Source organism: Pocillopora damicornis, chromosome 4 (assembly GCF_964200805.1).
Source record: "Pocillopora damicornis chromosome 4, jaPocDami1.2, whole genome shotgun sequence".
NCBI lineage: Eukaryota > Metazoa > Cnidaria > Anthozoa > Scleractinia > Pocilloporidae > Pocillopora > Pocillopora damicornis.
The window spans coordinates 611,697-622,786 of NC_142673.1; the positions used below are offsets into that span (position 1 = coordinate 611,697).

The 11,090-nt window shown below is 39.4% G+C and overlaps 1 protein-coding gene across 2 annotated transcripts; it reads left to right on the top strand.

Annotated features, from left to right (window-relative positions):
- Positions 1-3,432: 3,432 nt before the first annotated feature.
- Positions 3,433-10,872, top strand: LOC113672631 (uncharacterized). 2 transcript variants are annotated; one of them, XM_027188939.2, is made up of 12 exons: positions 3,433-3,595; positions 4,124-4,264; positions 5,200-5,286; positions 5,493-5,592; positions 6,515-6,766; positions 7,208-7,414; positions 7,648-7,752; positions 7,873-7,968; positions 8,079-8,171; positions 8,637-9,016; positions 9,969-10,077; positions 10,650-10,872. In XM_027188939.2, the coding sequence occupies exons 1-12, from the start codon at positions 3,506-3,508 to the stop codon at positions 10,715-10,717; spliced, it is 1,728 nt and encodes a 575-aa protein (XP_027044740.2). In that variant the 5' UTR covers positions 3,433-3,505; the 3' UTR covers positions 10,718-10,872. The 2 variants fall into 2 exon arrangements, with proteins under 2 accessions (XP_027044740.2, XP_089059210.1); XM_089203084.1 differs by lacking the exon at positions 10,650-10,872 and having other exon boundaries at positions 3,443-3,595; positions 9,969-10,363.
- Positions 10,873-11,090: the final 218 nt, after the last annotated feature.

An 11,090-nucleotide genomic window follows, 5' to 3' on the forward strand; every position in this document is an offset into this window, starting at 1 on the left:
TTAAACTGTACAAATTTTGTTCAGCATATTCAACCCCGAAGTCAAGATGGAATTATTTTAGTACTAAACTAGGTATATGTAAAGTGCTAAAAGTCAACTGCTTCGGACCAAAGGCCAACAAAATTGCCTGCAAAAAATTGTGCCAAAAAATATGTCTAATATCATTTGTTATTGGAGGAAAAGGCTGGAATTTTGAAGAGGTCCTATAACCTCTATGAATTTCTTAGACCTTTTTTATTTTTTTCTATTTACTAAAATCATGAAAACAATTTTTTTTCTTTTTGGGCCCTGCAGATAGAAGGTAAAATACTGGTACTTGAATATTTAATCGCTTCAAGCAATTTGGGAGGTTGTAAGTAAATTGAATTAGATTCTGTGGGCGGCTTGTTTTCAAAAGAGATTTGATTGATATGTCATGTTAGAAACTTTATACTACCTAAGACATAAATTTAAGTTATTACAACTTGTGATTTTCCTCTCTTCGCTGGTTGCATTCAAATTATTTTGTCTTGTTTTGGTCCCTGTGATTGGATCTGGTGAACTGTGAAGATTCTGTTTATCTGAACGATCATAAAGATTTTATTTAGTAGCTGTTGAAAGCCAAAAAAATTATATAGTTGTTTAATGTCAATAAGCTGTTAAAAAGGGAAATGAATTCTGTGTGTGTTATTTCAAATTGACTAATATATGTAAAACCCCAGCCACGCGTGCGGTTGGTTAAGTGAAGTCTAAAGTGAGACGTGTAGCTGACTTGTAATATTCTTTGTTGTGATTTTCTTTTGAAATTTAATGTGTGTTTGAGTCAGGTGGCATGTTTGTTTGCCCCATTCTGTGAAGATATTATTTTGGTCGGGTTGTGTAAAGTGTTTTGACTACACAATGTATGAACAATAGAATCAAAGATAACTGTATCATTCTCTATAGAATCTATATTGCTAAACTTTCACTGACGCAAAACACTGAAATATTAGGAAAGTAACATAACTGCTTATTTCAGGACCAATTTTGAAAGGTATTTTATTGAACCCGTACATGGAAAACCGATCACCGCGTGGCTGACAGTTTTATAAAATGTTTTAAGCGTGGTTTCTAGTAAAAGAATAGAGAACCGCAACAGGTAGGAGGAGGAAATTTGATCACTTCGACTTTCTTCAAATCACATTCAAAATACTCACGATACGAGATCTTTGGTAGATACAAACACTTTCATATCCTACGATGGTTCACTTAGGGCTTAGAACTGGAAGAAATGAGTCATAAAGTGATTTCGTTTCCAGATCTAAAGCCCTCGGTAACACGACGGTTGATATAATAAGGTTGCTAGGAACACGATATGTAAGTTGTACCACCTATTTAAGAGTCAAAGTTTTCTTCCGCTAAGTAAGGGTAACGAAGGCTCTGGTGACGAGACTGATTGCAAATTAAAGGAGCAAGAAAGAAAATCACGCGGGTATTCTTGTTCTCTCGTATCTAGAAACGTTTGTCAAACCTGCACATATTTCATTTTAGCCCGTGGATAATCCCAGAGGAACCGTCACATTAGAATCAGTGAACAGCATTAAATATGACTTCTTGAATAGCTGAAACAACTAACATAAAAGATCCTTCAGAGTTCTTTTAACTGCGGCTCGAATATTCTTCAACCTCCAGGAAAATAGTAGCGGGTTGAATGAAGAGTTGATGAATGTAATCGTCCAGGAGACTTCAAAAGCAAGAGTAACCGATACAGGTGTGTGCATGTCACCACGTTGTTGAAAATGAAGAATAGAAATAAATGCAGTTGTCATATATGGAACATAACAAATCAAACAGATTATATACAGGTAGAAAATGTTGATAAAAGAGTTCTTGAGTCCAGTTGATATTTTAATTTGCGCTGTGGATTGAAAGACAGTCACCTGATTCCAAACTTGAAGCTGATGGCGCCGAACTACTCGATAAATTTTGGAATACAGAACTGCATTCAGGAGAAGGCAAATGCCGACGAATGGAGCCGAAAAAAGCTCAAAATATCCATACTTCCAAGCGCCAAGAGAAGAAGCCGCTGAACAAGGAAACCATGCAAAAGCGCAGAAGAAGGCAACTCTGCGTACGGTGACAATCTCGTGATATCTTAAGTGAAGATGAACAGCCATGAATCGGTCCACACTTAAAGACGACACAATAATGTATGATACACCACATAACAAACTAGAAGCAAATCTGGTTGCTCTTCCAAGGAATCCGACAAGTGTTGGATCTTGTTGAAAGTGTTGGTGAATTTTCCACGCGATGTACGCAGGCTGTACAATTAATCCAACGCAGAGGTCGGTCAGTGCGAGACCGATCAGTAACACATTTGAAGGCGATACCAATGATGGAGTACGTGCAAATGACGCGAGAATCAACAGATTACCCACAATGGCTAGAACACAGAATGGAAAGTTGATAGCGGCGTTTATCACAAATGGAGTTGTATCGTTAAACATTTTGCTCCAAGATTAAAAATTTTCGTTGAGGTATCGGTTAATTTCAGGCCTTCTTGGTGCAGGTTTTCGTGATATACTCAAAACCAGCCCAGGAAAGGTGGAACACTAGATTCCCTGGTTTGACTTTCGCTCTTCCATAGCACTGAAAGTTAATTTTTTTTTTTAACAAGATCAGAGAAGACTGGTGTTTTCCTTACATCATGACAAGGTGGGACACTCTAAACGCAGCAAAGTGAGACAGCTGCAAATGATGATTTTAGTTAAGATTTCAGCAACAAAAAAACTCATCGACTTAGCAAGCAATAGAAATGAAACTGACACTTGAAACTGAAAAGGCAGCCTGGAATTTAATTTCGCCTGTTCGATGATATTATTATCTAGACATTTTGCAATAACCGGTCCTTTGTTCACTTTTCTCATTATGATCTTAGATGCAATACTGGCAAGAAAGGTGTTTTCCTTGCGAGGAATTGCCTCAAAGCAGTTTATATAAATGAATAATAGTAACCAACGCTTTCCGTTGGTGAGTAATTAAATCTTTACAAAGTTTGCAATGAGACCTTTGTTGAGACATGAAGGGCGAAAAAAGGCGTAACCTATGGTAATATTAAAAATAAATCAGCTGCACGGCGAAAACAAAAAAAGAAGTGATGCACGTTCTTTGCTTTCCATGTAAGCTTCTTTTTCTTAACCGAAACTTCCCTCTCAAAATGAATCAGGACTATCCCTGGTAAACTAAAGCCGTGCATTCACATGCTTGCTCCTTGTCGCAGTTTTGACTTAGGCAAAAAGGCCAGTATTACCGATATAGTCAAGTTTCAGAAAAATGAAAAGCTTGCCTCTCTTCCGAAGGCAATTTCTAGCTAGAACCAAGTTGCCAAAAGTACTCGAAGGCATCCTAAAAGAAGGCCATCCGCGCACGCGCTATAGGTTCTTTGAAATTATATTGACGTCAACAAACGCAATATTCTAGCATCTTTACATACGTCTCAACGAATGTAAAACATTACCTCGTCGTTCAAGGGCTATAGTTTAAAATGCCCACTAAAAACAAACACGCTCCGTCCGTTTTACTCACCGACGAAGAGAATGAAACGATTCGTGATATGTTAGGACAAAAGAAATATGTGAGTGCTCAACACTGAAGTACTTTTTAAATTGTTTGTATGAGCTTTTACGCGGCGAAAGTTGTTTATAGATATCGGTGTCTGTTTAAATATGTAGATAGACATATATGAGGAAAAAGGGATTTTGAAATTAAAACAAGAAGGAACTTCCCCTTTCATTAGCTCCAGCAGAGGCTATTGAAGCAACTTTCCGTTTAGTGCCGAAAGTAATCCAGAATGTGGATTGATGTGTTTCAACCTTCATAACTGATTGGTTAGAAAACTCTCACCACCCTCACAACGTGATCATTCAAGTTTTCTAGTCGTAAAATAAGCTCCTTTTGATGGTACTCTAATAAGCCATTGTACTCTCTATGGTTTTTTTTAACGATCCTCAATTGAAAAGCACTCCCTTGCTCTCTTGTACTCCAAGGCCGTTCACGTTTTGCAAATTCTTAACTCACCTATGCATTCATTAATTCATTTGTTTATGAGTTCGTTCGTACGCTAATTCATAATATGCTGTTCATTCATTCATCCACTTTTCAGTCATTAGCAACAGGCATTGTGCAGTTGTACCTCGCCCTTCCAAAGGATCGAACACGATGGAGTCATATCGTGACAGGAGTAGCATGCCTTGTGAAAGATGGCACCTTAAAATCGTATTACATCAGAGTTCTGGACATTACGGTGAGTACTCTCCATTGACACATATTATCCGAAGTAAAGTTTCAAAACTAGGATTTCGACTCTTTTCTAAGTGTATTACATCAGAGTTCTGGACCTTACGGTGAGTACTCTCCGTTAACACATATTATCTGAATGAAAGTTTCAAAAAAAGAATTTCGATTCTTTTCCTAGTGCACCATGACCAAATGCGAATTAAACGATAGAAGTAATGGGAAAATTGAGGCTGTAAAAATCAATTTACGAAAATAGAGATTAGAGTCTGAACTCCGTAGAAAATATGTATTAACCTTGTTAAACGAACAAATTGGCTAAAATAAAAACTGCGAAACTTCTTAAAATTCGAAGGGGAAACACATTTGCGCCAACGAAAGCTCAAAGACAACTAACGAAAAAATCCGCGAAAAAAAACAAAAAGTGTCCAGGTCAGTTTTCCAATTTTAAGTTTAGAGTTCTTTGACGTGATTGGCTAATTTGTGAAATCACGCGCGCCGCGCGTGAATACAAAAAGAATACAAAGCGGGGTGAGGAAGAAAAGAATTGCTACTTGAAATTTGAAAACGAAAGAGATTTGCTTCAGGAGAAAACTGTTGTAAGTAAACGTTCAACCCCAGACTCTTCTCCCGAATGAAAGGCTTTTAGAGGATATCATGATTTGACACCACTATCTGGGATTATTCAACGAGTAAAAATAGCTTAAATATATAATATTGTGGTCGTTGAATTGTTTGTAGTTAAAAAGGGCGTTCAAAGAATACAAGAGGTTTCTTTCCTAAAAACCCTCCTCCGTTAAAACTTTTTGTTTAACAATAGACATCTGGAAATATTATATGGTATATTGAAATTCGTGATGTTGTATCTCAATATTTTTTTTAAAAAATTGAATAACGGTTTACTTCTTATACATTTTTTAAGTTTTTTTTCCGCACTAATCACAGAGCAAAGAGATTCCATGGGAACAAGAGTTGTATAAACAGTTCAAATACAGAGCCGCTACTGCAAAGTTCCATACCTTCAACGCACATGTGAGTCGAGTGAATTTGATAAATACTGAGGCCCTATTAAGGGTTATCGGGTTACGGGAAATTTAGGTAGAAAAACTCCCAATTTTTTTTCATGTGACTGATAAAACTTTAATTTCATTATATACATATATATCTTGTAGAATCCATTTGACAGTAGTTAGGTTACTTTTCATTTCAATCTCAAGAGGTTTATTTTACTTTGGCAGGATTGTCGAGCAGGATTGAATTTCTGTGATGAGCTAGAGGCAGGTGCCTTTAAGGCAGCGATCAAGGAACGGATCAAAGATTTTAGACGAAAAAGACAAGGTTAAATCCATTTTTCAAAGTGTCGAATAAAAAGTTTACCGTTCGCCGTTTCCTTTTAACGAATATCTATGATACCAATGATTGTAACTATGAGTGAGCAGGAAAACTTAAAATAACGATGGCTGATACTAATATCTCACTGCCATTGCTTTTTAAGTCTTTGTTATTATTATTGTTTTGCGAAAAATGCCACTGTTGTGATTGATCTTTACGCCCTCAAGTTCCGCAAGTTAATTATCTTAAAACAATAGAATTTCTCATCAACAACACCTGCGAGGGCAATATCTCCTGGCTGATCGTTATCCTCTTTCTCATTATCTGTCCGCTTGACAGTGTGTAAAAATTCTTGAGAGAATTGACCGTTTGATGGCTCGTGGGAGTCAACATTTGATTAGGCACGAGCTGGAAAGTACATGGTATTACAGTCGAACCTGTATTAAGTGGCACCGTATTCAGCAGTCACCCTGTATTAAGCGGTTGGTTTCCAAAGTCCTGAATGCTCCCGTTAATCACTGTAATTTTTACCCCTATTAAGCAGGCACCTTAGTAAGCGGTCAGGGGCTACACTTTACTGAGTCCAAACGGCCTATTTGTACTGTCTCCCACCTGTATTGAATGGTCGGTTAAAGCGGAACCACTCAAGTAAATTAAAACTGAGAGTAATCTCTCAAGTAAGATTCAATTCATGGCCATCTCCCGAAATCAATATAAATCATATTTTTGAGCTAGTTTTTGTACATCAGGTGGTCAATTATGGCATTAAATGGTGTTTTTATCGGTTTTCTAATAACCCGCTTCTATGAAACTTGTATTAGGCGGCAACCCCACCATTCCCCGTCGATGACCGCTAAATGCAGATTCGACTGTTCCCATGTGATCACATTGCAATTTTTATTCGTCAACCAGAATTCTTGTTTCTTAGAGGCTCGCCAAAGGAAAGCTATGGCTCAACAACAAATGCAGTTCCAACAAATGCAACAGATGCAACAGATGCAGCAAATGCATCAGCTGCAACAGATGCAGAAAATGCAGCAAATGCAACAAATGCAAGCAATGGTTGCAGGACCAATGGGCCGAGGCGTCCAAATGGTTCGATACCAGACTCTTCAACCTCACAGCTCGTTTGCTCAGCCAAGACTTATGATGAGACCACAGGCACCCCAGATGATGGCCCGTAAGACACATATTTCTATCATATTGATGACCCTCGCCCCATTTATTGCCCAAGTGACATCCATTTTTTTTCTTAGTTGTTCAGTCGACTTATGGAATGATTTTTTGTAGAATTAGCCATTGTGAAATTTCAAAACTCCGAGAACAGGATTTCCGAAGGGCTCCCTGGAGTCCTTGCAAGACAGAAAATTACTCTCAGATCAATGCAACGATTAAAAAGCAAGTGGGTTTTACACAGCACACTTTTTGTTCCTGTCTTCCTGTCTATGAATTCCACTTCTAACACGTATAGGACGAACATGATTGCATTGCTGGATGAACTGAGACTCTTTTAACTACGTTAGATCGGCCCCAGACCCCCAGTCGCATCTCTAAGTGGTGCTTTGAATTAAATTCTCTTTCAAGGGATACTTAAGGTAAGCATTGTTCTCTAAAACTGCAGCTCATTCTAGGCAACCAGTACCTATACGACCACAGCCTTCTCAGGCACCAATGCAAATGCGTCGGGGAGTGCCAAGAGGAATGGGACCAGCTAGACCCACCTCTCCCCAGCCTCCCAATCAGCCAATGTATTCCAATGCGCCTCAAACGAGAAGGAATGTAGAAAACAATATGCAAAGAAGACCACCGTCCCAGGCTCCGCCTAAGGGTATAGTAAAACTTCAAACGTACCTATACTATTAACTTGACCATCTACTTGAAACAGCCTACAACGACACTGACAAAGTAAACGATCTTTAGTTACAAAGATCTCCATTTTGATTGTTCGCTTCCGGGAGAATCTACTTCCATGCTTCAAGTCATCGAAATACCAAGACTCATATAATGTGTCTATGCAATAAAAGTAACATCGAGTTCCCAACATCTCAATTCTTTTGGTAGATTCAGTTAATCAAAGACCTGAGAGAGCGGCATCAGCAAAGCCGATACAGAAGCACGGAGAAGAACCGATTTACGGGGACTTGCCCAAAACTCGCCAAGCAAGTGGTTGGTGATGGCAAAATGTAGAATTTGGGATATTTAACTAGCGCTATCAAATCTGGCCTCTTTGAATAAACTTCTTCTTCTTCTTCTTCCTCTGATTAAATTGTTCTCTTTGCGTTGCAGAAGTCGAAGCCAATGCCACTGGAACTCAGCAGGAGGTTACTGCAACCGAAACAGACATGGATAAGAAATCAAAGAAAGACAAGAAAGAAAAGAAAGGTACAGATTAGATAAAACTGCACCATTAAACCAAGTCATGGTTAAAAAATGGTTTTTTTCTACGAAATACCTACTGCAACAATCCAAAACAAGCATATCTATCATAACAGGTTTCTTTGGAGGCCTTTTCAAAAAACCTTTGAAAGATTCTGAGGAAAAGCCAAATGAGAAAGATACTAAAAAAGACCGAGGTCCGTCACAAGGTAAATGTTGTCTCTACCTTAAAAATTGCGATTGATGCAAACTTTAATGCTACTCCATATCGTAGGATGATAGAAGTTAACATGTGCAAACCTCAGTTGTCATTCATTGTTGGACGACAAGGAAACAAGAGCGACTTGAGACATGGTTAAGCTCTTCAAACGTTGTGCTCTCTCTCTTTCCTATGAGTGTATTTTAAAACTATCTGAAAAATAAGTTTAAAATTCGAAATCCTGAGCTATAGTCATAGGTGCTGTAAGTGTTTAAGCTAGTAAATAATGCTGAAATAAAGGGGAGTTGCGTTGAGAGACTCATGCAGTAAGTATTTACAACCGATTTTCATCAAGAGCTGGGCTGCCCCTTTTGATATAGCATCCAAGTAGATGTTATGGTAGACTGTGAGTACAATTTGGCCAATGAGAGGATTTAAATCAACTAATAATATACTCTGGTTTGGTATTTTACAGAGCCTGCCCCCTCGCAGCAATTAGCACCACCGGCCACGCCTGCCCCTGCAGCTTCGCCCCCTCCACCTCCCGCACCTGATTCGTCTGGAAAGGCCCCGCCAAGGGTCACAGCTCCGACCCCTGCCTTGACACAAGCAGAAGCACCAGCCCCTGCCTTGACACAAGCAGAAGCACCAGCTGAGGCTGGTGTTGAATCAATTGCTCGACCACCACCACCGCCACCGCCACCGCCACCGCCACCGCCACCGCCACCACCCCCTCCCTCGATGGATTTTCAAATGTCTAATACAATGCAAAACTTGGAGAAACCAGTCGGAGCGGGAGGTGATGAACCAGCTTCTTTTTTAGACAGCATACTAGCAGGACCACAACTTAAAAAGGTCGGTAGAGTGTTTGTTTCCGTTTTCTAGAATACAGGTAATAGTCTTGTACCCAGACCTTCCACGGCCAAGGGTTACAGTTAAACGGCAGGTTTTGAGTATTAGATTATACAGGTAAGGTTCAATTTCTTTACGTAACAAATTAGACAACGTTACCATCTCAATACTAATATTATAAGTATAAATTACAAATATCTTATTAGACGTTTTGGTGTGTAGTATGGCTGAGTATTTTTACGGGTTGTGCCGTATTTTGACGAGCCCGTAAGGCTCGTCAAAATACAAACTACAATAGGGCTCGTCAAAACACGGCACAACTCGTAAAAACATTCAGCGATACTACACACCAAAACGTCTAATAAGATAAATATACTGCACATATATGACCCGTAAATTTTGCTGACCAAATCTCCGTAAGGGAATCATCCATTGCTTTCGCGGGTTTAAACTAAGCTTTGCAATTTCATTAATTTATCTGTCTTCCGTGTATATGTCTACTTGTCCGTCGATTCGTTTTCCTGTTCGCGTTTGTTCATTTGTTCGTTTGGTCGATCAAGTTCCTTCGTTGCCTCTTCGTTCCTTGTTTGCTCCTCTTTGTACCTACTTCGTTCCTCCCTAGTTTCTCCTTCGTTCCTTCTTCGTTCCTTCTTCGTTCCTTCTTCGTTCCTTCTTCGTTCCTTCTTCGTTCCTTCTTCGTTCCTTCTTCGTTCCTTCTTCGTTCCTTCTTCGTTCCTTCTTCGTTCCTCCTTGTTCCTTCCTCGTTCCTTCTTCGTTACCTTTTCCTTCCTTATACTTTCCTTCGCCCCTTTGCTTTCTCTTTCCTTCGCTCGTTTGTTTGTTCGTTCGTTCCTTGGTTTATAAATTCCTTCAATCAGTCACTTATCCTTTGTTAACTTTGCAGTGCCTGTTTGTTATTCAACAGACTTGCTTATCTTTCTACTGGCGCTTTCAGGTTGATGCATCATCTCTCCCTCAACCAAAATCTAAAGAAGAATTTACGGGTATGTTGGGAAACTTAGCTCGTGCATTGGATGAAAGGCATAAAGTGATGCATTCTTCAGGTAACGTGACTAGACATTGTTCCTTTTTAGTCTTACAAATCTACAATGGATCCGTTCCAAATCCTTCGTTTGTGTCGTGGTTTCAGCGGCGATATCTTGAGATGCTTGCAATCAGTACCATGTATTGTGTGTGAGAAATGGTAACCTGATTATCATATTAGCGCGCTGAACGACCTATCCAGAGGTCTGGGTTCCACACTTTCACATGTCCTCCCTTAAGTGTTTGCCGTTGCACTCTGGGAAAATTGACGAAATACTGGTGGTAACTGAACAGCTTTCCGGCGAGTAATCCTTTTAGTAACTGAAATCTCCAAACTCACAAAATAGGTTACGAACAACCACCGAGGTAGTCTTAAGCGCATAATCGCCTGCAAACGGCCATCTACGAGTGTCTTGTTGAGCTCGATAACCTCCGTATCCTCGGATACGAAAGGAGAGGAGTATGAGCTCTATTCTTGCACAGCGGCTGGTAATTGAATCAGTTTCTTGTTAACTCGATCGCTAATCGGTTAATACGATATTTGCATGGACTTCCGTATACATATTCTTGGATTTTTTCATGTTTTCCACAGACGAAGATGATGACGACGATGAAGACGACGACTTTGATGACGATGATGAAGAAGATTGGTCAGATTAAACACTTTTTTATAACTTGATACATTGTTTGTACCACAGAGAGGAATCTTTCGCAATTAAAAGCCAACTTAATTCACGGTGATTAGTTGCAGAGAGTGACCGTAACTTAAATAAATATCTCTGGGAACTTCCACAAGTAATTTACCAGACTGACACGCTATATTGCTGTACTCTGAGTATTTGACTACGACCAATCCCTCCTTTTCGGAAAAATCCGTCACACAGGTAAAAAAGAAAGGACTGCTTGTAATCTAGAATATTGTGACAAGTGTCTCGTTTTAAAGAAAAGCGGAAGCGAAATCTCATTACTACATTACCCCCTTCCTCCCCCCCCCCACCATGCTGCCAAAAGACAATCAAAGTGTCACTCTTAT

Bases quoted from the DNA above. Each gene is read 5' to 3' on its own strand.
- LOC113672631 (XM_089203084.1), top strand. From the start codon at position 3,506: ATGCCCACTAAAAACAAACACGCTCCGTCCGTTTTACTCACCGACGAA. The intron at 6,767-7,207 runs GTAAGACACATA...CTAAAACTGCAG, and splicing joins GGCACCCCAGATGATGGCCC to CTCATTCTAGGCAACCAGTA. The intron at 8,172-8,636 runs GTAAATGTTGTC...GGTATTTTACAG, and splicing joins AGACCGAGGTCCGTCACAAG to AGCCTGCCCCCTCGCAGCAA.